General features: G+C 40.3%; 3 protein-coding genes across 7 annotated transcripts in view; all 3 read left to right on the top strand.

Moving 5' to 3' along the window:
• The first annotated feature begins 1,015 nt into the window (after positions 1–1,015).
• Positions 1,016–9,441, top strand: odad4 (outer dynein arm docking complex subunit 4). Of its 2 annotated transcripts, XM_022193594.2 has the most exons (11): positions 1,016–1,271; positions 3,470–3,601; positions 3,680–3,833; positions 3,907–3,965; positions 5,103–5,259; positions 5,370–5,588; positions 7,907–8,114; positions 8,192–8,278; positions 8,551–8,747; positions 8,872–8,972; positions 9,060–9,441. In XM_022193594.2, exons 1-11 carry the CDS (start codon positions 1,152–1,154, stop codon positions 9,093–9,095), a joined length of 1,470 nt encoding a protein of 489 aa, XP_022049286.2. In that variant the 5' UTR covers positions 1,016–1,151; the 3' UTR covers positions 9,096–9,441. The 2 variants fall into 2 exon arrangements, with proteins under 2 accessions (XP_022049286.2, XP_022049287.2); XM_022193595.2 differs by lacking the exon at positions 3,470–3,601.
• A 3,615-nt stretch (positions 9,442–13,056) lies between these two features.
• cnp (2',3'-cyclic nucleotide 3' phosphodiesterase) lies at positions 13,057–20,710 on the top strand. 2 transcript variants are annotated; one of them, XM_022193599.2, is made up of 4 exons: positions 13,057–13,190; positions 17,130–18,461; positions 18,537–18,664; positions 19,464–20,710. In XM_022193599.2, the coding sequence occupies exons 2-4, from the start codon at positions 17,168–17,170 to the stop codon at positions 19,908–19,910; spliced, it is 1,869 nt and encodes a 622-aa protein (XP_022049291.2). In that variant the 5' UTR covers positions 13,057–13,190; positions 17,130–17,167; the 3' UTR covers positions 19,911–20,710. The 2 variants fall into 2 exon arrangements, with proteins under 2 accessions (XP_022049291.2, XP_022049292.2); XM_022193600.2 differs by having other exon boundaries at positions 13,067–13,267.
• A 4,627-nt stretch (positions 20,711–25,337) lies between these two features.
• aclya (ATP citrate lyase a) overlaps positions 25,338–26,115 on the top strand; it is a 42,822-nt gene continuing 42,044 nt past the window's right edge. For 2 of the 3 annotated variants that reach the window (XM_051941203.1, XM_051941204.1), the window contains exon 1: positions 25,339–25,477. The gene's annotated coding sequence lies outside the window, so the exon portion shown is untranslated. Of the gene's footprint in view, positions 25,478–26,115 lie in introns of all 3 variants that reach the window. The other variant, XM_051941205.1, reaches the window with a different exon arrangement.

Below are 26,115 nucleotides of genomic sequence, written 5' to 3' on the forward strand. Positions count from 1 at the left end.
TTCACTGTGAAACTTCTGATGTCATTTTCAGCATTTTTTGGGAAATTTTTGAACTTTTTTTGGTGGAAAAAAATGTTAAAAATGTTTAAGAGCATTCACAAAAAATCTGGAATTTGCTGGATTTTGGTTCATTTTTTTGTGATTGTTCTTAAAATATTAGAAGTTTTATTGATTTACACTCAACAGAAATATAAACAGCACTTTTGTTTTTGCTCCCATTTTTTATGAGATGAACTCAAAGATCTAAACATTTTTCCACATACACAATATCACCATTTCTCTCAAATATTGTTGACAAATCTGTCTAAATCTGTGATAGTGAGCACTTCTCCTTTGCTGAGATAATCCATCCCACCTCACAGGTGTGCCATATCAAGATGCTGATTAGACACCATGATTAGTGCACAGCTGTGCCTTAGACTGCCCACAATAAAAGACCACTCTGAAAGGTGCAATTTTATCACAGCACAATGCCACAGATGTGGCAAGATTTGAGGGAGCGTGCAATTGGCATGCTGACAGCAGGAATGTCAACCAGAGCTGTTGCTCGTGTATTGAATGTTCATTTCTCTACCATAAGCCGTCTCCAAAGGCGTTTCAGAGATTTTGGCCGTACATCCAACCAGCCTCACAACCGCAGACCACGTGTAACCACACCAGCCCAGGACCTCCACATCCAGCATGTTCACCTCCAAGATCGTCTGAGACCAGCCACTCTGACAGCTGCTGAAACAGTCGGTCTGTATAACCAAAGAATTTCTGCACAAGCTGTCAGAAACCGTCTCACAGAATTAAATATTACACATTGTAATAAAATATTGCACATTATAATGGAATATTTCACATGAAACATTACTGTAGATTGCTACATTACCACTTTTCTGAATTTTAGGAGCTATTTCTAAACCATGAATTTTATGTGAATGATAATATAGAGTGTATACAGATAACTGAGGTCTGTGTGCTGCAGTAGTCGGCCTGCAGGCGGCGCTGCCTCCCGCTGGTACATTTAAACAGCTGCGCTTTGTTGGTGCTGTTGCTAGGAGACCAGCCACCGTAAGCTCCATTTAACCTGGAAGCAGGTTAAATTAACTGTTTCTAAAACGGGTTAAATTAACTGAGGTCGCTTTAAAAACAAGTTGGAAGTGAAAATGTCGGACGGAGAGCTGGACAAACAGAAGCTGAAGGGGGATTTCTCCTGTCTGGTGGCCAACGGACGCTGGTTGTTTCTGAAGGGGGAGAACCAGAAGGCCGCGGACAGCTTCGCCTCGGTAGGTCCGGACTACGGAGGTCCAGTAGGGGCAAGACCGATTTGTGGCACTGGCAGCTAGCAGTGACACTTTTTGTGGCACCGCCGGATGCCACGGTTAATGCCACTGTTTGTGCCACGAGCAGTGACACTTTTTGTGGCACCGACGCGGATGCCACAGTTAATGCCACTGTTTGGGCGAGATGCCACTGCCGCAGCGGCATTTCCAGTGGCCTCTGGAGATGCCAGCAGAGATTCCACGGTTAATGCCACTGTTTAGGGTTAATACCAGTACTTTTACCGCTGTTTAGGCAAGATTCCACGGTTAATGCTACTGTTTAGAGGATACCACGGTTAATGCCAGTACTTTTACCGCTATTTGTGCAAGATGCCATGGTTTATTCCGCTGTCTGAGGGAGATGCCACCAGAGGGGAAAGTAAGCCGGAACGGTCTGGAACTACGTACCGGCAAAAGATCTGGTGGCGGAACGCAGTTCCGGGAAAAGATCTGCTGGCGGTACGCCGGTCTTCCACCGGTATCCATGGGTACGCCGGTACGCCGCCCGGCCTGCCTGCTATCCATCGATATCGACCGGAGTTCACTCAGCAGTACGGGAGTGCGCATGCGTGTCTACTTCCGTAACACAGCGATTGTTATGGCCAGTGGCAGCCAATAGCAAATAGGTGCGCTTGATTTATTGCACTGGGACGAGCAATAAATTACACGTGAAATTCCACACGTTCTTGTGATTGGCTGAAAAACTTTCAACAGGATTTACAATAGTTAGCATCGACGGAATGGGGTGAAAGTAAGCCGGAACGGTCCGGCAAGAATTTAAAACTACTTTCACCCCTGAGTGGCATTAACCGTGGCATCCGGCGCGGTGCCACAAAAAGTGTCACTGCACAGTGGCATTAACCGTGGCATCCGGCGCGGTGCCACAAAAAGTGTCACTGCGGCAGTGGCATTAACCGTGGCGTCCGGCGGTGCCACAAAAAAGTGTCACTGCGGCAGTGGCATTAACCGTGGCATTCGGCGCGGTGCCACAAAAATTGTCACTGCTCGCTGCCAGTGCCACAAATTGGACCTGCTGTCTCTCCGGAGGTGGCAGTTAGAGGAGAAACATTCGGAAAATACACCTTTTAAGATGAAAAACGGTGTTAGAACTTTTAGATAAACTTTCAATACTGACTGAAGCTACTTAAAAATGTGTGCAAGCTTTGCTATGTGTGTAAAAATGCAAATAATAATAATAATAATAATTAGATTTTACTGCATTTCTTGCATCTGGTCCACATTAGACCAGGTCCATATCTGAAACTGAAAAGTAAACATGGGTCAATTCTGGACTAGATTGTCTTAGAGAGTCTTAAGAGTCTCTATAAGTGCCATTTCTGATTTGTGAAACTTTAAATTTTCATGAAAAATGCCCCAGAATTGGAGATTTTGCTGCTTTCTCATCTCTGACCCACAATAGACCAGGTCCAGAACTAAACAAACTATGTTTAAACAAGTGAAATCTGACCTAATATGTCCCAGAGAGGCAAAACATCCTTTAAGACAGTTATCTGTTTGTGAAAATTTTTTAAAAAAAAAGATAATTCACAGCTTCTTTTTGCATGTAGACTCCAATAGAACAAGTCTAGATCTAAAAATATTCTACTTTTAATGGGTAATATCTGAACTAGACTGATTTAAAGCACAGTTTCTATGTTGTATTTGTTCAGTTTGTCAAAATACAAAACAAAGGAGATTTCACTGCTTTGTGTTTTATCTGGGACACATAAGACCAGGTCCACATATCAAACCACTTTATATATACAGTCAAATCTAGACTCGATTATCCCTGAGAATTAAAAAAGAGAAAGCAGTAAAATCTCCTGTTTTGGCTTTTTAACAGAATAAAGATTTCACAAATCAGGAGTTGTGCTTCAAAGCAAGTTTTGTCTATCCAAGCCATCGTGGTCCTGGTTTGACCCATCAAAGCATAGTGGTTTTAGACCTGGATCTGGTCTGATGTGGTTTTGGTACGAAAAAAATGTGATTTTTTTTTTCGGTATTTTTGCAAATAGAATAAAGATTTCCTAAATCAGAAAAAATAGTTAGCCTCTCAGGGATAATGTAGCCCAGATTTCACAGCCTATATATGGCTGTTTTTGATCTGGGCCTGGTCTAATATGGTCCGGGTGAAAGTAACTTGTTTTTGGTCATTTTTTTAGGCTCTGGCTTTAAATCCAGATGATAAGAACTGCTTTGTTGGTCGATCCAAGTGTTTCCTGAAGATGGGTCATTTTGACCAAGCTTTAAAAGATGCTGAAGCTTCACTGAAAGGAGACACAACATTTTCTGAGGTAAAAGTTTATTTCCTCAGCTAGCGTCTGTTCTATTAGTATGGAAGACTTTATGTATTTTATCTTGTGTGTTTTCAGGGACTATACATGAAGGCAGAGGTGCTGTACCACATGGCAGAGTTTGAATTTGCGCTGGTGTTTTACCACAAAGGACTGAAGCTGCGTCCACAAGTCCAGGAGTTCAGGCTGGGAATCCAGAAAGCTCAAGAGGCCATAGAGAACTCCATCGGCAGTAAGTGATCTGTAAATCATCTCAGATTAAATTAAGTTCAACATCTGAACCATGTTTTCTTCTCATCTTACAGGTCCGTCATCCGTGAAGCTGGAGATTGAAGGAGACCTGGCTTTCTTCAGACAAGACGAGGTGAGTCTGCAGAAACTCCGAATTTATCATAAATGCTACAAGCAGCAGAAGAAGGGATAAATATGATAAGAAATAATATTTTTTTTCTTTCTTATAACTCCTTCAGAGGAATCATAGGTGTCTTGATGGCCTCAATCCTTAATCTCTTTCTTGTAACTCCCTCAGAGTAGTCATATGTGTCTTGGTGGCCTCCCTCACTAGTCTCTTTCTTGTAACTCCTTCATGGGAGTCATAGGTGTCTTGATGGCCTCAATCCTTATTCTTTTTCTTGTAACTCCTTCAGAGATGATATGAGTGTCTTGGTGTTCACTTTCACTAGATCTTTCTTGTAAATCCTTCAGAAGGATCATAAGTGTCTTGGTGGCCTCCTTCACTAGATCTTTCTTGTAACTCCTTCATGGGAGTCATAGTTATCTTGGTGGCCTACCTCACTAGTATCTTTCTTGTTACTCCTTCAGAGGAGTCATGAGTGTCTTGGTGGCCTCCTTCACTAGTCTCTTTCTTGTAGCTCCTTCATAGGAGTCATAGGTGTCTTTATGGTCTCAATCTTTAGTCTCTTTCTTGTATCTCCTTCATAGGAATCATTGTTGTCTTGATGGCCTCCCTCACCAGTCACTTTTGTGTAACTCCCTCATGGGAGTCATAGTTGTGTTAGTGGCCTCAATCCTTCGTCTCTTTCTTGTAACTTCCTTAGAGGAGTCATGTGTGTCTTGGTGGCCTCCCTCACTAGTCTCTTTCTTCTCGGTCTCTCAGTTTTTGAGGACGTCCTGCTCTAGTCAGATTTACTCATGTTCCATATTCCTTCCGTTTCTTAATGATGAATTTAACTGGACTCCAAGAGATATCCAGTAACTTTTAAATTTGCTTGTATTATCCCGTGACTGATGCTTTTCAGGTAGAACTGCAACTAACAATCTATTAATCGATTATTTGTTTGGTCTATATGTCCAAAAATGTCAAAAAATGGGGGAACATGTCAAGACACCAGGACCAGCAAGGTCTTGTTTTGTCTAAAACCCAAAGATATTCAGTTTACTGTCATAGAAGATGAAATAAACCAGACAATATTTCCATTTGAAAAGCTGAAGTTGCAGAATTTGGGCTCTTTTTTTTTTCTTGTTTCTGAATCTCTCACAGGTAAAAAGATCAAATCTGATTTCTGCGATTGAGAATTTGATTAAGGAGAAGAAACAACAGAGCCAGAAAACCCCGAAGAAGGAGAAAACGTCCAGAAAGATGATGGGAGAGTTTTACAGCGACAGGAAATATCTGGAAAGTCTGATGAAAGATGAAGGTACCAACTTATTTTTCCATTTTCATGCACGTTTATTTTGGGTTTAGAGTTAACATATGCAGCGACATTGTGTTTGTTGGTATTTAAAGCTGCTCTGTGATGATATTCAGACTTGGTAAAAGGCAAAACGAAGGGCGGCGAGCAGCTGGAGGAGGTCATCCAGGGCTGCCTCTCGTATCTCGACACCTGCACCAATTTCTGGAAGGAGGAGAGTCCGATCTGTGCACGGGAAAAGAACCGCAAACAGCAAAACCTCGGCAAACCTCGACACGGTGCGCCTTCTGAGCACGCTCAGTTCCTCCTGAAGAGTCTGGATAAGATAGATGCAGGTGAGAGAGACTTCTGGTTTGACCTCAAGCAAATTTCTTGTTGTTTTTTCTTGTTGTTGTCTCATTTTTACTCACTGTGGGCTCATTTTTCACTGCAATACAAAATCCTGCACCTCTATGGAAACAGAACAACCATATACATTTCTTTAAATTTCTATTTAAAAATTTTAAATAAACTGGAATCAACATGCACAACATTGTGTCCACAGGTGTTGCCACATGCTCTAGATGTTTAACTATTTCCATTTTTACAATCTCTAAAAAATGTTCTCTCTGCTCTGCTTATCAGCTGTAGAGAGATGTTTGACCATGCTGAATGTATCTTCCAACTACTTGCTCCTCTGTTTACTATTTTGAGCAATGCTGCATTTGTTTTGTTGATCCTTTTTTCGTCTCCGTTTTGTGACTTGTTGATTGTTTAGTATTGTTTTTGCCATTTTCTGTCTTGTTTTTTTTTTAGCTTTCTGTGTCATTTTTATTGTTTTGCCGTTTCTTGTTTTTGCTGCTTTCTGTGTTGTTTTGTGTCTCTTTGTGGTGGTTTTGTCTCCTCATATTGCTGATATTTAACTATCTCCATGTTTCCAGCCTCTACAAATGTTTTTTTCTGAACTCTACTCATCAGCCGTAGAAAGATGTTTCACCATGCTGAATGTATCTTCCAACAACCTGCTCCTCTGTTCACTGTTTCTGAGCCATGCTGCATTTATTTTACGTCTGATTTACCTTTAAACACTGCCTGCAGTTCAACCTGAAAACTTGCTGAATCAATCATGATTTTTCGGTTGCACAAAGGAGTGCTAAATTCTTTTATTTAGTTTTTTTTTTTTTTTTTACAGGATCCCATTTATTTTTGACCAAGTTTAAAACATAGATTAGCTTAATTTTTCACCAGGAAACCAAATGCTACATATGATATTTACAGCCAAAAAATCTGAGAATTTTTTCTCATGTGATTGTTGTTCACAGCTGAGTCTGAGCTGGCTTTACGAGCACATTGAGGAGCACGGAATTTTATTTTTTTTTACAGAATTTGGTTTGTGCAAGCCGTTATTTTTTGCAAAATTTCCCTACAGAACCAACCATCACATACTCCCCTCCAAAAGTATTGGAACAATGAGGCCAGTTCCTTAATTTTTGCTGTAGACTGAAAACATTTGACATCAAACAATAAATATGAGACAAGAGGTGAACATTTCAGCTTAGTCCACAGCAAAAATGCAGTAATTGGCCTCACTGTTCTAATGCTTTTGGAGGGGAGTGTGTGCTGGGTCATTTCATGTTGGTGCCTGACATGTTGTAGTATAACTGTAGTGTAGTGCTACACCAAACCGGAATTTTGTAGGCTTGTAGTACCATGATGGAAGATATTTTATACAAATTTATAGATCTCTACTACCTGTGCCACATTGCCTTTTGGCCTCACCAAAATTGGTCAATTTTTGTGAGGTCCATATTTTAGCAGCTCATATCTATCTATATGATAGCCCCAGAAGTCTCCAACTTTACAAGTTATCATACAATTTTGTTTAGAAGAGGACAGAGCGGTCCTTGGGTCAACATTTATAACATTTCTAGTAATTTTAGACCCCTAAAACCTACTCGCGAGTGTGTTTTTCTTAATTTTTAGCATTTTTAGAAGTCTCCTGTAGTCTGTAGAGAGTAGCTAGGAGGCTGTGAGGCTACATGTGATGTCAGGTGGTTGCTGTGAGCTTCTCTGCCAAATTTCAGCCATCAGCAATGTTTAGAGGCTGAGAAATAAGCAGTTAAATAGTGCAAAATCCTAGGCGAGGATTTAGGGGGTGGGTTTAGGTCCAAATTTCAGAAATTTGAGGAGGTCATAACTTAGGAACTAGTAGAGATAGCGACCTATATTTTTGCATGAAAAGTTCTATTGTAACTGTCAATGGTGCAGCAACCACTTTTCTGGAAGTTGTGTGTTTTCACATGAAATGACCCTGCTCAGTTCAAGAACCATTCCTTCTGTTATTTGCAGCTTCTGGTTCTGAACAATAATGTAATTTTATGATAAAAAAAAACAAAAAAACAAACCTAAGTTCAAACCAGCCAGTGGGTTTTGGGGTTCAGAAGGTTAATTTAGGCAGATCCTGGGCCAAAGACTTCAAATACAGTGAGATGAGCTGCTTTTGTTTGATCTAGTTTTAGTTCAAGAATCTTCTACATAAATGTTGAAAATATGAGTTTTCTGTCTTTTTTTTTTAATACTTTCTAGCTGATAAATGGTGTAATTTTGGTCATTTTTCAAAAGAAAGCTTGTCTTTTAAATCCCAAAAGTGCTCACTGAGTGTTTGTAATCATAGATCTGGAATGTGGAAATGCACAAGGCAGCCTGAAGAAAGTCACAGAAGTCATGAAGGTCGTGCAGAAGTGGTCGGACAAAGAGGTTCCTGATAAAAGCGAGATTCTCGGCGGCCTGCACAGCTGCATGGGAAACGCTTTGTTCGACCTGGGAGACGTGGACAAAGCTTTGGAGCATCATCACAAGGACCTGGAGCTCGCTGAGCGGTGGTGAGGAGGAAGAACTACACAATTACAGCCAATGTTCTGTTCATGACGACAGGAGAATAAATCTTTTATTCCAACAGCAAAGTGCCAGAAGCCATATCCAGAGCTTTGGACAACATCGGCTGGGTTTACGCCCAAACCGGACAGTTCGAACAAGCTGCTGAGTTGTGAGTAAATAGCGTGGAATATGCATTTGTTTTACACTGATAATGTCTGAAAAGGCTGCACAGTGGAGTGGTGGTTAGCACTGTTGCCTTGCAGCTAGAAGATCCCTGATTACCTGGGGTCTTACTGCATGGAGTTTGCATGTTCTCCCTGTGCATGCGTGGGTTTTCTCCGGATACTCCAGCTTCCTTTCAGAGTCCAAATCAAGCTCAGGTTAACTGGTAACTCTAAATTGTCCGTCGTGAGTGTGATTGTTTCTGTGTTTACGATCCAGCTGGGAGAAGCAGCTCCCTTTGGTCCGTGGTGCTTTAGAGAAGACCTGTTTGTTCCACGGACTCGGCTGCTGCTACCTGATGCTCGACCGGCATGAAGAAGCTCGAGACTTCGGCCTCCGATCAGCTGCTGCCGCTGACGAAGCTGCAGACGAGAAGTGGCAGATGAATGCTAATGTTTTGGTCGCACAGTCAGAATGTGATTATTTCTCAATTTGTTTATGTTAAGGCGGAGGAAATTCCTCATATTTAGACACATGCAAGCCTGAAATTCCACTTATTCAACTGTTTAGTGCCATCAAAGCATTTTCCTTTTCTTTCAGTGAAGCTCGGAAACTTTGAATCCAGCGCCTTTTACTTTGAAAGGGCTTTGACTCAAGCCAAACTTGAGGAGGACAACTTTGCCATGAACGCCGTTCGGAAGGTTTGATCTCTGCTGTCTTAAATCTCATTTTGCTGCCTTTTCAGTTCCATTTAAAGACATTTTTAAGGTGTTTTATTTTGCTTTCAGGCTCTTGAAGAAGCGAAGCAGCAGCTCCCACAGTGAGGGGAAAAAGCAGGAAAAGAAAGATCAATTCCTCAAAAGGTTAAACAGAGATTTGAAGCACAATTACAAAGCGTGGTGATGCTGATTAAACTCACAATATTATAGACAAGAGTTACATGTGTGAAGGTGGCCTGTTCTCTCAGGAATAAAAGTCTACATGGGGAAAAACAACGCAATTAAAAGCTCAGTTTCTGGTGGTTATCTTAACAAAAAGATCATATTTACTAAATCCGATGTATTTTATCACATTATTTCTGAAGGACAAATGCTTTTTTTTTGTTTTTGCAGTATTGTCAAAGTTCCTTCTCCGATCACTGATTAAACTCATCTTTGAGCATCAGCGTTACATTTTTAGAAGTCAGTCCATTTTATTGCCAAGTTTCATATATGAAGATTTTGACCTGGTGTTTTTTAATAGAAAAAATAAAAGAAGGATCATATCCATCCATCCATCCTCTATACACCGCTTTATCCTCACTAGGGTCGCGGGGGGTGCTGGAGCCTATCCCAGCTGACTCAGGCGAAGGCAGAGGACACCCTGGACAGGTCGCCAGTCTGTCACAGGGCTACATATACAGACAAACAATCACACTCACATTCACACCTACAGGCAATTTAGAGTAACCAATTAACCTCAGCATATTTTTGGACTGTGGGAGGAAGCCGGAGTGCCCGGAGAAAACCCACACATGCACAGGGAGAACATGCAAACTCCATGCAGAAAGATCCCGGGCCCAGCTGAGGATTTGAACCAGGGATCTTCTTGCTGCAAGGCGAAAGTGCTAACCAGTGTTCCACTGTGCAGCCCTAATAGAAATCATAATAAGAATAAATAATTAGAATAAAAAAATTGCAAAAGTCATCTGTGACTCAGCAAAACAATGAGAATCTGTGAAATAACAGTTGATAATTTACCATTTTTTAATCCTTACGATACACAATTTTCCTTCCAAATAACAGCAAATACTTGTATTTTCAGCTCATTTAAATACAATAATTATAGTGTAATTTTGCTGTTGAATGCTGTAAAAGAACAAGCTATTTACGAAAATACAGATTTTTTAATTTGGACATTAATAGTTTTTGGCTTTTTTTACAGTCTGCATGTAAATTAATACTTTTTTTCCTGTGATTTTACTATTTGTTATCTGTAATTTACCAAAACAGGGAAAATCTGTAGAATAATTTACCATTTTCAACCCTTAACATACATAATCTTTCTTTCAAATAACAGCAAATAATTGTATTGTTAGCTCATTTAAATACAATGAAAAATAATAATAAAAAAATATGTTTGATTGCTGTAAAAGAGCTAATTACTAAATGTTTTTATGGGGACTTTATTTGTAGACATGTCCTGTTGTTTTTTGTGGGGGTTTTTTTTACGGGTACATGTAATTTTTTCTCTGATTTAATATTATCTGTAATCTAACAAAACAAGTAAAATCTGTAAAATAGCACCAAATAGTTCAAAAAATTAAAGTCAAAACTGTTCAAATAAATTAATTTTTACAGTGTAGTTAGGTGTGAGGTAGCAGTAAACATCTGCATGTTGAAACACAATAAAAGCCTTTTAATATGAATTCATTTATAGTTTATTCATGCTGGTATTTTTTTGTGACTTGATTTTCACCAGAGTGGCTTGTTGTTTTGTTTTACACAGGCTGAAAATGTGTCACTTTATACAGAAGACACGAGCTAATTTTAAGACAAACTTTGACCCAAACTCTTCACTTAGAGACCCTTAAATAAAGTGTTGCAGCTCCAACACGTCCGTCAGCAGACATTAACACACACAACGCTGCTTCCTGCTTAGTTTGACTGATGTTAGTTCATGTGTAGATCGGACACACAGTCAAAGTTCAGCTCTTCTTTCTGTTCGTCTGAAGGAGAACATAAACTTGCTCCTGAAGTGTTAAAGCTAAATCGGCCGAGTAAATGTCACCAGAACACTGTCCTGTTTATCTAAAGCAGTTATGTAACGCAGCAGTGTTTACACTGAGCTGCATGTCTGATATTAAAAAGAACTGCAGTATGAACATGTTTATGATGGCATGTTTAGCACAGATATGCACATAAAACAAGTACAGACACATAACTAGAAATAGCATTTTGAAGTATTTGGAAAAAATACTATTAAAGGATCTCTGTTTAAAAAATGTAAGAATCTGGCAACAAGGTAGCAAGAAAGTTTCAAATAGCTGCAAAATATGTAAAATAATATAGTAAAAGTAGTGTAATTTTTTTGGTTCCCCATTATAAACAGTTTAAAAAATTATTTACAATTTTTAATCTTTAGTATACATAATTTCTTCTTTCAAATAATGGAAAATATCTCTAAAATAATTATATTTCAGCTGATTTAAATACAGGAAAAGTCGTGTCATCTGAAGGTCACACACTATCAAAGAACAAAAAGCTTGGTAAAAAATATGTGTATATGTAAATTTGTATATTTTAACATGGAAATGACGACTTTTTTCTGTGATTTTCCAAGACATTATCTGAAATTTAAGAAAAATATTTTTAAAAATCTGTAAATGAAGAAAATAGTTCGCCATTTTTTAAACCTTTACATACTTAATTTTCCTTTCAGGTAATGGCAAATTTCTGTGAAAATAACAATATTTTTAGTTGATTTAAGTGTAGAAAAATTTGCAGTTCTTTTGGTCACATTGTGAACAGTTAAAAAATATTTTACTATTTTTAATCCTTAATAAACATAATTCCTTCTTTCAAATGACAGCAAATATATGTAAAATAATTATAATTTAGTTGATTTAAATACAGAAAAAAATTGTAGAATTTTAAGGCCATGCACTGTAAAAGAACTAAATGCTATTGGTGAAAATACTGTATATTTATAAATGTTTATTTATTTATTGTTAACATGGAAATTAATACTTTTTCTGTGATTTTGCTAGACATAATCTGTAATTTAAGAAAATGTTTTTTAAACCTCAATATAATTAATTTTACTTTCAGATATTAGCAAATTTCTGTAAAAATAAGTAATATATTTAGCTGATTTAAATAAATATTTTTTGGTCACACATTGTAAACAATTAAAAAATTATGTACATATTTTAATCCTTAATATACATATTTTTTTCTCTGAAGTGATGGTAAATGTCTCTGAAATTATATATTTTTAGCTGATTTAAATAGATATTTTATTTATTTATTTTTTAATTTTTGTAACTTTAAGATCACACACTGTAAAATTGTTAAATACTATTGGTACATCTTTTTCAAAAATATTCATTTCTTTATTGCTATCAGAAATTAATACTTTTGTCTTTGATTTTACTACATTATCTGTAATTTAAGAAAACACATTAAGTCTGTAAATTCGGAAAATAATTCACCATTTTAAAACCTAATATACTTATTTTTCCTTACAAATAATAGCAAATTTCTGCAAAAATAATTACAGTTTTAGCTGAAAGTACTGTTTATAAAAAAAATGCAGCTTTTTTATGTGGATATTATTTACAGTTTGGGCCTGTTTTTATTTTCATTTGTATTTTTTTATAGTCAACATGTAAATCAAACGGTTTTTGTCCCTGCAAATATACAACAAAACAGGGGGAAATAAATAACAATAGCAGTAAATTGTTCAAAAAATTGTTTTTAAACACTTTTGAAAACAGGTGTCAGGTAGCAGTTAAAAAAAAGCCACTTTGCACCACCAACACAATAAAAGTGGGTTTTCTCTATCTGGGGGCTTTAATATTTAAAACATTACACTTTATCCTCACTGGTGTGTGTTTTGTTATTTTATTTATTTCAATTTTTCTCTTCTATTCCTGTTCCTTTTCAAAAATCAAATCAAATTGCCTCAAAATAAGAGAAAAGTAACTGATAATTGATGTGAAAATCGACTTCTGTGCCTGAAAGCCTCTCCAGTATCGCGGCAGGGGCGTGTCCGCGGCCCCGCCCAGCTGCTGCGCGCTTCCGGCAGCTTCAGTTTTTTTTCGCCCCCTGCTGCTCTTGAAGAGGGGCGGGTGCATGTGGATCTCCAGGATTGCCGTGTCATTGTGTCCACAGAGGGACGCGTGGTCAGCGGCTCCAGCAGCTCCAGCAGCCGGACCGGTGAGTTCCAGCCGAACCAGAGCGCCTCTGAGCGGCTTCGGCCTCCTGCAGCCTCCCTTTGTTGCCTCTAACCTCCAGTTAGTTCCTCTTTTACCTCCCAGCTCTTCCTCTCCTCCTCCGGGAGTCTCTCAGACGTGGCAGCTGCAGTCTGATTTCCAGATGAGCAGTTTTTTTTGTCTCCTCGCTGCCACAACGTGCAGCTCCTCAAACGTCTCCAAACTATCGATTTTCTTTGTTTAAAGCCACGTTCGGACGCGGCCTTCGACTGCTACTGCAAAACACGCTAATTTCTCAACAGTATTTCCCTCAAACTCGCTTCAAACATGAACATACGCGTTTCTTTTCAGTGCAGCTCGTTTATAATGCAGATTTAAAGCTATCAAAGTGCGCGTTTTGTCCGCTTTGGTGCGTTTTTTTGTTTTTATTTGGTCGCTGCGCTTGAGCGTCTTTGTTGAAACGTTGTGTTGTTTGCTTCCCCTTCTGCTTCCTGACACCATGTGGTTTCTTACAGCGGTTAAATCCAGTAATTTAGAAACAAAACTTCACCGAATGACTCCGAAAACGCGTTTGAGGTGGAGAAACCAGCCCCGTTTTCTGAGTCGGCCTTTGTTTGGTGGCGAGCAGCGAAGATTTCCATGCAAACTTTAAACAGTGTTTTTAAACGCAGCTTTGTGTTTCTGTTAACCACTGTTCTGCTGTGTTTCAGTTTCTAGCTCATAAATGTAAATTAATATTTAAATAAGGTGCACTGTTCCTTCATTTAGCCTCCATGTGGGCAGAGCTGCACCACTCCTACTGCACAAAAATGGAAGCTGAAGGGTGAAATTCTCTTCAGTTTGATACAATTTATCCACACATGCATCAATTTGTTAGAATTTGGTGTAATACATATGAAGGATCCAACCTGAAATCTTGATTTTTGTTTGTTTTTGGCCTCTAGAAGAACATATAGCCTAAAAAAAAAAGTCCAGTCAGAAATGACAAAGCAAGTTTGAGCTAAAAAATTGGAAAATTTGTCTTTAATTTCACCTTTTACGCACCTCTACATTTAAATATTTCACTAAATAACCTTCCACATGCTGGATTATGGCATGCCTTTAAGGAGAACTTATGTTTTCTTTGTTTGTTGGCAAATTTGGCCACATCTTGGCTTGAATCCAGCATTTTTGCATGCGTGGTTGTTTCTCTTAACCTCTGTTCTGCTGTATTTCCTTTCATAACCCACAAATGTAAATTAATATTTAAATAATGAACTCGTTTAACCTCTGTGTGCACGGAGCTGCACAGAAATGTAAGCTGAAGGGTGACACTCTATCATAGTCGGTCTAATTGAAAGATGTGGTGAAATGTGTCAAAGATCCACCGTAAAGTCTTGATTTTTGGCCTCTGGAAGGACATGTAGTGTGACAAGGTGCAGTTAAACCTGACAAAGCAAGTTTTTGTGCCAAATGAATTGCACTGTTGTGCTGAAATATGGCTTTCTACACATCTGCACATTTAAATATTGGATTAAATAAGCTGCCACACTGTGCATTAATGTAACTTTTATTTGAATAAGGTGCACAGTTCCATCAGTTAATCTGTGTGTGCACAGAGCTGCACAAAAATGGAAGCTGAAGGAGGAAATTCTATTAAATTGTGCAACAGTTTATTGGAAAAAATGATGCAGTGTGTGAAAAGTCAAGCCTGAAATCTTGATTTTTGGGCCTTCAGTTGCACAAAAGGTCTGGAAAAAAGTGCAGTCAGACCAAAAAATAGACTCATGAGCTTTAATTTTGCTTTTCGCCCACCTTCACATGTAAATATTTGACTAAATCACCTGCTGTATTGTGGGTTGTATTGCACTATAAAGTTAAAGCTCTCATTTGTTCACTGGCAAGTTTTGATGCATTTTAGTTAAATGTTATCCCACTGAGCTGCTGTGTTTCTGTTCTGAGCAGATAAATGTGGATTAATATTAGATTAAGGTGCACAGTTCCAATCTATATCTCAAGCTGCAACCCATCAATTGCACAAAAATGGAAGCTCAAGGAAGAATTTCCATTAAATTGTGCAACAGTTTATTGAAAAATGATGTAATGTGTGGAAGTTCCACCCTAAAATCTTGATTTGTGTCCTTCAGTTGCATAAAAGAAGTGCAGTCAGACTAAAAACATGGACTGTTGAGCTTTCATTTCAGTTTTTACACCCCTTCACATGTAAATATTTGACTAACTAACCTGTTAAATGGTGGATTTCCTGGTGATTTTGATTACAAATATCATTAAACATCACTTTTCTTACCTCGTTTTTTTTTTGTTTGCTTGCAGGCTTTGGCTTATCTACCCCATTTTTCTGCATGCATGTTTGTTTCTTTGTGTTGCATTTCTGTTGCTAGCCTGTTAAAATTTGAGTAAGCAGCTCAGTGCGTTCACCTTTCCTCCACCTCTTCCAAAAATGGAAGCTGAAGGACGAAATTGAAAGATATGTTATCCACACATGCAAATAATTATTGGAGAAACGGAGCAATATACGAGAAGGATCCGCCTTGAAATCTTAAGTATTTAGTAACATCCTGTTTGTGGCCTCAATGAATATTTGATTCGGGCCTTCAGAAGGACTTCTGATCTCTAAAATGGACTCCGAAGTGACGGTGCAGATTTTTTTAAATGTTAAATATTTAGACTGTTGCGCTTTGATTTCACTTTTTACACGCAGACGGTCCACCTACACATCTAAATATTTAAAATAATGCTAGTTAAAGAGCCTGTTTGATTGCGTCTATGGATATTTATGATGAATACTGCTTCAGAATCGTCACCAGGAAAATCTAAATCCATTTCAGTTGGATTTCATAAAGGCAAATGTGAAAATGATTCTCTTTTCCAGCCTTTGTTTGCACCCAGAAACCACGACTTTGCTGTGAAGTTTTCACATTTTTCTGCAGTGACACATTTTTTTTTAAAAATGATCCTTTGTTTGCAAAGTTTGGCACAGCAACACAGTATTTTTGCATGCATGCTTGTTTCTGTAAACCTCTGAACTGCTGCATTCAAATTTTAATTTGAATAAGGAGCACAGCGTTGTCACTTTCCCAAAACCCTCTTTGTGTTTCTGTAGCTAAAAATAAGCTCCATTGTTGATTAATTTTCCAGAATATTTATTGGTAGTTTGGTCAGTAAAATGTCAAAGTGATGCCAAATGTCTTGTTTTGTCCTCAACCAAAATACACCCAGTTTACTGGAACAAAAGGAGGAACAAAACCAGAAAATAGTCGCATTTGAGAAGCTGGAGTTTGAGAATTAACTTTTTTTTTCCCCCTTCTAAAAGCTTTAATTGATTGCAGGGAAATTGCATTGAGTTCTATACTTTATTCACCTCCTGCGCATGCAGAATTTATTGGAAAAATGTTTGGAAAAAGATCGGCTTCAACAGCAACCCTTAAATTATTGGATATCCATTTGATCTCCAGAAGAGCATAAGGTCTGGAAGAATGCAGTTTGTGCATTTTTATAAGGCTCTAAAGCAAAAAATGTGACTTTAGAACTTTAATTTCACCTTTTAAGCTCAAATTTTTCACTTCCACATCTAAATATTTAAAGTAATGCTGGATACTAAGGATTTTTATGATAAATACTGTTCCCAAAATGCTAGATCCATCTAAATCCATCTCAGTTGGATTTTATTTAGGGATATGAAGTACTGTCTCTTAAGTAAAATTTGTAGAACTTTAAGTTGCATCAGTAGTTTTACACTATGGTTTTGACCTTTTTGCTGAAATACATCTGTCGGACATTTTAATCTGCTTTCTAATGTCAGCTGTAGCAAAGAATCTCTAAAAAAAAAAGAAAAGTTAAGAATAGGAGTGTAAAACTCTTCTCCAGACTTTAATCCATCTGTCTTTTCAGTCGTCTCTGGTCTGATCAAGCTGATTTCTTTCCACGTCTTTGTGTGTTTAAGGTACAAGGTGGTGTGTAAAGTTGGACTTTAAACCCAACATGGATACTGAAAAGAGCAGCGAGGTTTCGGACACTGTAATGGAAAAAGAGGCTGCGCTGAAAGAGGCGACGCCTGAGAACCCACCAGCTGCTGAGGAGGAACCCAGTCAGTCGACGGTGAACGGCCTTAACTCAGACGGCCCAGAAACGGGGAATGTGACGCCGCCTGAGGAAAAACCAGAAGCGAAGGGTGACGACAGCTCAGCCAAAGAGGCGCATGAGTCATCTGAAAAGATCTCTGACCCAGTTGAAACACCAGAAAACACTAAACAGCCGCCGGTGCCAGAGAATGAGCCAGAGCCACTGGCAAAGAGCAACCCTGAACCGGAGCCAGAGAAGTCGGCAGAATCGGTTCCAGAAGCCGAACCACGAGAGCAAACATCACCTGAACCGGCCGCTGTGCAGCAGCCAGTGGATTCGCAGCCGCCGAGCCAGGAGGACGCTGAGAAGGGACCGGAAACCACGATGGAGCCGAAAACTGAAGCAGCGGCAGCGCCGAAAGAAGCCGAAGTTGTAGCGGAACCGGAAGAGGCCAAAGCTGCAGCTGAGCCAAAGGAAGCTGGAGAAGCAACGGGGACTGTGTTGGTGACCGAACCTGCAACAGTGAAGGTGGAGGAACCGAAAGCGAATGAAAAACCTGAAGACAAAGGAGCCGAGGCAGCAGCAGAACCCGAGCAGAAAGAAGATCCAACCCCGGCGTCCGGCTCCTTGTCCTTCGCCCTGTTGGAACAGCAGCAAACCAAAGACGCCCTACGAATCTCCCGCACCCTCGTCGTGCTCAGAGGCCTCCCTGGCAGCGGTAAAAGCTTCCTGGCTCGTGCCATCGGCGACGCCTACCAGGACCACTGCTGTGTCATCAGCGCCGACGACCACGGGATCAAGCCGGAGAGTCCTTCAGCGGACGGCTACAAGGCTCTGGACGACGCTGTGGTCGCCCGATGCAGCGACGCGGCGGCTTCCACCTCCGTGCTCATCGTGGTGGACGACACCAACCACACCCAGGACCGGCTGGCCCGCCTGGGCGAGATCGCCGAGCAGAACCACCTGGTGGCCATCTTCCTGCAGACCCAGACCCAGTGGAGCAGAGATGTTCCCGAGCTGAGCAAGAAGAGCAAGCGTGGGCTGCAGGAGGCCCAGCTGGAGGCCATGAAGGCCCCGCTGGAGGAGGTGGACCTGCCTCTGTTCTTCGGCTGGTTCCTGCTGTCGTCGGTTCAGGAGAAGGTTCGCTGCACGTCGATGGACTTCCTGAAGACGCTGGACACCCTGGAGGCCTTCAAGAAGCACCTGGTCGACTGTGAGTGCATTTAAAGTCGACGCATTTGCACCGGTAGGAATGTTTTGTGCTTAAAGTCTTGCATTGTGTTTGCAGTCACTGGCAAAGCTGAGAACGAGGTGGACCTGGAGCAGTACTTTAAACCCACAGGAGCTCTGCACTGCACTACAAAGTTCTGCAACTATGGAAAAGCTGAGGGTGCCAAAGAGTACGCAGAGAATCCAGTAAGAAACTGTTTAATCGTCTGGTTGGGAGCTTTAGTTCCTGTTAACATCTGTGATTAATTCCAGTCCAAGTCCATTTGTTGGATCTGATTTAGGGATATGTTGAACAGAATCTTAATGCTGTACTTCAGGGTTTGTTTGCATTGAATAATTAATCAATTTCAAATTGATATTGCAGTTTGAAACAATGAGGCTAATGCTTTTAATTCAGCCTTGTTTTTGAAATTGAGCAGAATTCAGAGGTTAAGTCCTGTTAATTTGTCAATTTTGGGAGTGTTCAATCAAATTTTGAGCATTATTGACTCCATTTAATGTTAAAATTTCAAATAAAATGGATAAGCAAGCAATAAATTATGTAGAAAAAAAATGTAAGAGGAAAAAAAATCTGACATTCATCCAGGTGTCAGTCTGAACACTAAATCTGTTCATTTTCTCTGCAACCAACTTTGAGCATCAGTATTATGGGATGTATTCTCATGTGAACAGCAGTTTAAGTGATGCAAAAAACAATGACACAAAATGACAGTGATTCAAAACGATGCAAAGCAAGACAATTTTATCCACTTTAGGTGTTATAATCTAAACACTAAATGGGAGTTTTGTTAATCCTCTAACCACCCGTGAGCATCAGTATTATGGGATGTATTGTAGTTTGCATAAATTCAATTCAGAAAATGTATTCACAGCACTTGAAACATGCATTTAATTAATATTTAATAGTTAAGCTGTGGTTAATTTGAAGCAGAAGAACCCAGGATGTGTTGCTAAACTTCTCGCTCTTTCTTTCCTCCACCGTCAGGCTGTTAGAGCGCTCTACGGTTCTGCCTTTGAGCTCTCCCTCACCGCCCTCTTCGTCACTCCTCGGACCGTCGGAGCCCGAGTGTCGCTGACCGACGAGCAGCTGAAGCTGTGGCCGGCCGACGCCGAGCAGTCCTCCGCCGCCTCCCTGCCGCCGGGCAGCCGCGCCCACATCACGCTGGGCTGCGCCGAGGGCGTGGAGCCGGTGCAGACGGGCGTGGACCTGCTGGAAATCCTGGCGCTGCAGCAGGACGGCCAGCAGGGGGAGCCGGCCGAGGAGATGGAGCTGGGCTCGCTGACGTACTACGGCGAGGGGAGGTGGCTGCTGAACCTGAGGGAGCCCATCGGCGCTCCGGCCTGCTTCTCCAGCTTCTACGGCCGCAAGGAGTCGGAACCGGCCAAAAAAGAACCGGAGAAGAAGAAGAAGCCAAAGTGCGCCATACTGTAAAGGGCAGGACGTGGCGGCGGGGATGTGTGGTCTGCAGGTGGATCCCAACTCAGCCGGGTTCGGGTTCCACGAGCTGTGTGCCTTTTTTTTTTTTCTTTTTTTTTTTTTCTTTTCTTTATTTTTACCGTTGACTTTTGCACCACAACCCAAGATGCCTTTAATCCGGTTGGGCACGTCGTCAGTATGGTTCAGTATTTCAGCACCCGGTGGTCCCGCTGAGGTCTTGTTTAGCTGCAGTGTGACGTAGAGTAGCCGCCTCCACTCCCACAGCTCCACAGTAACCCCCTAGACTCTCTCCTCTCAGTGTTCCAGTACTCAAACGTGGTAATAAACTAGCTTGCATGCATCATTAACTCACCTGCAGACAGTCTGGAGTCGTACGTAGCATTTCTGTGTGTGTGTTTGAGCAGCGTAGGAAGTCATTGATAGTAGCATCGGGCCAAAGTTATCTATTTGATTAAGTGTATTAGAATGAATGTCATCTCTAGAGATCCTTCCTTGTCAAATCTTTGCACCGTGCATCGTTTGAAGGGGAGAATGCTGTTTGGCGTTTGTTTTGTTTTTTTTCAGCAGCTTGCACTTATCAGACGCTGTGAATCAGAGTCCGTGTTTCGCGATCTTTCCCTCTGCTGCGCCAGACCGCATAGTCGATTCCTTTTATCCTCTTTGAAAAGCACTTCATGTATTGGTTTGTGTCCTCTCTGATTGTAATTTTTTGAAGGGTGAGTCTGCGCGGCTCTGACGAATCACTATTTTTGCACTTGTTTTGTACACTTAATAAAGAAACATGCTTTGCTCCAGTAACTTCGCCCGTCTCTCTTTTTTTTTTTTTTTTTTTTTTTTTTAACTGGGTCAGTTTACCTGCATGTGGTGGTTTTCCCACAGTGAGCTTGTAGTTGACAGATTGGACCAGCAGGAGGCGCTCAGTCTGCTGGATGATGACAACACAGGGTTGTGGGATGAGGTGACGTCCACTAACCTCTAATAACTTCAGATTCAGTGTGTAATCATGTATGATCCTTGCACAACTCCCCAAATATTGCATTTTGAAACACTGTCTCTGTTGTGTAAGAATCTGGTGCAGGAAGAAACACTGAAAAGCTTCTAGATTTTGCATGTCAGCATGACAAAGCACAAAATCTGCAACTAATTTTTCTCCTTGTGACTGGAAAGATGCAAAAAGTTAAACTTTTATTGTGTGTGGACTGTTTGCAAGTCAATAAATTCACTAAAAATAGCAATTTTATGCACAAACCGTCTTACAATCACTGAATCTTATTCCAAATGTATTAAATTGCCATGGAAACTTTCAAATTAAAAGCTCAATTGGTTGAAAGTTCAGCAAAACTAACATTTTCAGTTTTGCCCTCAGGTATTTCATATTAAATATGTCCGAATAGGTCTAATTTTGTATTTCTGTGACCTGCAGCTACATGTTTTTTCAGCATGTCATTTATTGACACCTGAATTATCAGTTGTTTTTCTCTTAATGACCTCAGACATGGAGCTTTTCATGGCTGCTTCTACTTCACCTCACCCATAATCAGAGATTAGGGTCCAAGCACTGAACCCCATTGAAACCCTAGGGTTTCTTTTTTTTCTTCACTCTTTTCCATCTTTTCAAACTCCACTTTGGCAGCCTAAACATACCCCAAAGTGTGTCAAACTTTGCATGCACATCAGGACTGGCGAAAAAGTTGATATTTTATGAGAGTTGCGCACGTGGCAAAATGGCTCCATAGCGGCCCCTGCAAAATTGAAAAAGTGGTCATTAGGTCAACTGCCACCATGTTTCATTTACAGCCACAATATTTGGGGGGCATATGCAGCACATTGGGACACACCCTAAACCCAACAGGAAGTCAGCCATCTTGAATTACCTGTAAATTGTACATTTTTTCTGATTAATAACTCATCGGGGGTAAGTCCGAGAGACCTCAAATTTGGCCAGTATATGCAACAGTCCTTCCTGATGAAAAGTTATCAAAAGCTCGGCAAAAGTCAGAGGGCGTAGAAATGGTGACCCCTGGAAATTTACAATTCGCCATGAACCAGGAAATGCTGTGTAACTGCCCTGAACATTCTCCAATCTCTCAAACTTTACATGTATGATCAATGTCCTGCCCTGATCACATTCACATGCTGATTTAAAGCCATAGTCATAGCGCCGCCTGCTGGATGGAAGGAAATGCTCTAAAACTACCCTGTACATGCTCCGATCTGCTTGAAACTTTACATGTGTCATCAGAGACCAATCCTGATCACATCCATAGGCCAAAATACACTCTCGGTCACAGCGCCACCTGGTGGATGGATAGGAAAAGCTCTATGATTAGCCTGTGCATGCTCCAATCTGCCTGAAATTTTACATGTGTGATCAGAGTCCAGCCTTCATCACGTTCACAGTTCAACATGCACTCTCGGTCGCAGCACCACCTAGTGGACATGCATGGACTCGCCGACCAGCAAGGATGCTGGAACCCGTCCAACGCTGCTTGCAGCTTTAATTGTTTTTTACTTTTTCACTCCAGTAAGAGGCTGCTATCTGTTTCAGGAGCCCGGCCAGATGGTTTATCGGCCCCAGCTCATGGCAGCAGTGTAGCTAATGGAAAGTAAAATAACAACAGCAAGTGTGAGAAAAAGCCCACAGCTGAGTGGCAAGTATGGAGGTACAGAACACTTGGCACAGTGTGGAAAGCAGGAGTTCATAATGCAAACTGCTGTTTTTAAAACACCTGTTGAAAATGGAGAAAAGGAATGACATAAAAATGAACCTCCAAACCTTTGGCATCACATAGCTCAGGTGTGTTTGTTTACATGTATTTTGTTTTCCCACTCCAGGCAAACAGGTATGATGAATGTATGGCCCTGCTGGGACACAGAGCTGGTCTGAGATCAGGCAACTTCCAGGCTCTACTGTGAAGTCTGGAGAGGGAACATTTTATTCTGTTTTATCTCAACATGACAAATAAAGGCTCTTTTCTTTAAAGTGCAATCCGCAGATGACAAGAATGTGTTAATTTCTTTGCAAAATAAAGTGATAAAACATGCAAAGTCACATGTTTTGTTCCAGCCACAGCTTAGGCTGTGAGCTGTGGCAGGGCTCTCTCCTCTCTTGGCCTTGCTCTCTCTCTTTGCAGGTGTGTGCTGTGCTGATGAGGAGTCCAGGTGTGTGTCATTTGTCATCAGCAGATCATGTGCAGGTGGAGGCCAGCTGATCAGGTCCTGGCGTCCTATAAGAACCGTCGTTAGTCGTTGTTTGATGATGGACTGTCTTTGTCCCTCCATGCTGACCTCTGCTTGCTTTTGGTTACAAGACTCCTCCAGCCCCTTGGTCTGCTCCTGGTCCTCCATGGATTCCGCTGGGTCAAGGGAAATCGTCTGTTGTCTCCCTAGGATAGCATAGCGGCTGTGTTAGCTCCCTATATTCAAGAGTAGTTTGGGTTGAGCTTTTCGATTTTAGTGCAGTGGATTTCTATTATATATTTGAAAAGTTATTTAATTAAATTTAAATTTTACCTGTCTGATTTTAAGAGCCAGCAGGTGTCAGTGTGGAGCAACACAGCACCATCACAATCCGATAGGTACAGGTATCGGACGGTGACAGTAAAGATCAGGCGTGAACTAACCGTGACGTCACCCGTTGGTTTCAACGCCGAGAAAATGAAGCCCGGATTTTGCTACTTCCTGGTGGCCATTTTGGATTTTTTGGAGTCAGTGACGTAAAAAGCGTCATCAAACAGGCTGGACCGGAGAGCAACTCGGGGCAGGACCAGTCTATGGGCGGGCCAGACTGAGAGCTGAAGACTCTTATCCTGCCCATATTTTACTGCAGAGGCTTCTGTTGCTGCTTTTGGAATAAAAGGATCTGTCACTCATTCCAGACAAGACTGTCTATCAAGTATAGCCACGCCCCCTGGCTCCGCCAACTTTAACGATTTATTTAAAATTCAGTATTGATTTATTTTAAGATCGGCCACCTGATCTCTCATTTTGACCATGAAAACTAACGGGGAAAAATCCTGAGCTGTAGAAAATCAGTCTATTAAATTTTATTTTTTCCAAAAATGAATTGGGGTCTATGGAGCAAAAGCTTTTTGGAGCCAACCCTAGTGGACGGCGTGATATTGCAAGTTTTTGACACTTCCAGGTGGGCTTCATTTTTGGAGCCAGATGCTACGTCCATCTTTATATACAGTCTATGGTAAAGATCTGTTCTGATGCGCGATCCTTCATATAATAATCATGTTTCTTTTGCTGTACCTTTTTTTTTTTTTTTTTTTTTTTTTTTTGCATAAATTTGATCTGGCTTCCCAACGTTTGGTGTGGATTGTACACACACACACACACACACACACACACACACACACACACACACACACACACACACACACACACACACACACACACACACACACACACACACACACACACACACACACACACAAAGTACAATCCAGATCACTGACTAATGTTAGTGTTTGAAACTCCACTGAGTGTTTCAGCTACACCAGTAAAAATTTATATATATTTTTTACTGCATTTCATGTTAAAATTCCAAGTAAAATTGTTGAGAAAACAATAAAAATATAAAATAAATTGTGTACAAATGTTAAAAATATTTTTGCATAAATGTAATTTAAAAAACCACAGCACTTAAACCAGTTATAAAAAATTCAAATATTCAGTTTAAACAAATTAAATTATATTTGATCATTATCACATATATTTCAGTGTATTGGTAGCATTAAAATGTTGAAACTGGTCGAGATTGAGCTATTTTTGATCAATTTTGGGGGGTTATAATTAGTTTTTTTTATCTTAATTTGCAAAGCTATAAAAACAATTACACCAGTGTTAAAGCTGCATTTATATTATTAAATATGGTTTCAGAGCGTCTGCATGTTTTAACAACAAATAAAGTGCAAAAAATGCAAATAAAAAGTTAAATTAATGTTTACTTTTAGCAATCTAATCCATATATTAGCCATACAAGCAAAAAATAGACATTTGTTGTATTAAATGCTAGAAATCCAAATAATTAAATGAATGCTCATGCTTTCTCTGAGTAAATTTTATCAAAGGCTTTACTTCAGTTAATTTTGGGGTATTTTACTTGAGTATTTCCATTTTTACACATATTTTTTCAACTCCCAGTGTGTTTCAGCCTCTTTTAAAGTGATTCTTTTGTTTCTTTTAAACATGTTTTTAGATTTTCCAGCACCGTTTTGCTGTTTAACCACAAAACTGTGTCAAAATCGGATGTTTCATGACTTTTTTTGTTTTATTTTTGCAGCCTTTTTTTTGTCACTTTATAATTTGTGAAGCGCTCTGTAGATACAAGAAGCAGCTGCGTAGTCGTATTCCCCACAGTCCCTGAAGGCAGCAGGAGAGCATGGTGTGGGCTGAGCCAATCGGAATTCAGGAAACATCAGCCAAGCCTATCGGCAGATGAGATATTCAGACAAAAACCATGAGAGAGCCTCAGCTCAGAGCCACAGAGGAGGAAGCAGTGAACAGGATCAGTGTGCTGCTGCTGCTAGAACCAACAGAACTCCACTAAACAGGTAAACACGTTAATTTATAACCTGATTTCTGACATAAACCACTGTAACTCTGTCCGTGACTGATCTCAGAGATAAAACCAGTCAAACCAGCATCCACTGCTGCAATGGGAGCTTAATGGGAAGTTAGAGTAATGAGTTGCAGGTTTGGAGTTTTTCCAGAAAATGGATTTGCTGCTTGACCGGTTTGCAAATGAATGAAACAAGTTCAAGGAAGTGTTGCTCGTTTTCATCGCACAAGTGGGTTCATTTTTTTAAAAAATGTCTTCCTGTCTGCTTGGTTTGATTCATGTTTCATGCATCAGCTGCTGCTTTTAAACGTTATTTCTGACCCTTTGACAGTTTGGCTGCAGGTAGAAATCAGATGATTTATGGAGGATTTTTGGAAGCGGTGGATTGTCATGTTAGGATGACGACCACTGCAGCCCTGATTAGTGTTACTATGTCTCCTTCTGTACCTCCTGATTAAATGCTGCAGATGTGTTTCCACTGATTTTTAGTTGATCTTCCTGGAACTTCATCCATCTTCGTAAACTCTCATCATCAGATTTTTATGTCAGTTCTTTTCCATGTGGAGCCATGATCGAGGCAGACACACTCATAGGTCCCAAACTGAGAACGTTCTGTTGTAGAGCAGGGAA

This window comes from Acanthochromis polyacanthus, chromosome 21, assembly GCF_021347895.1.
Source record: "Acanthochromis polyacanthus isolate Apoly-LR-REF ecotype Palm Island chromosome 21, KAUST_Apoly_ChrSc, whole genome shotgun sequence".
In the NCBI taxonomy this organism is placed as follows: domain Eukaryota; kingdom Metazoa; phylum Chordata; class Actinopteri; family Pomacentridae; genus Acanthochromis; species Acanthochromis polyacanthus.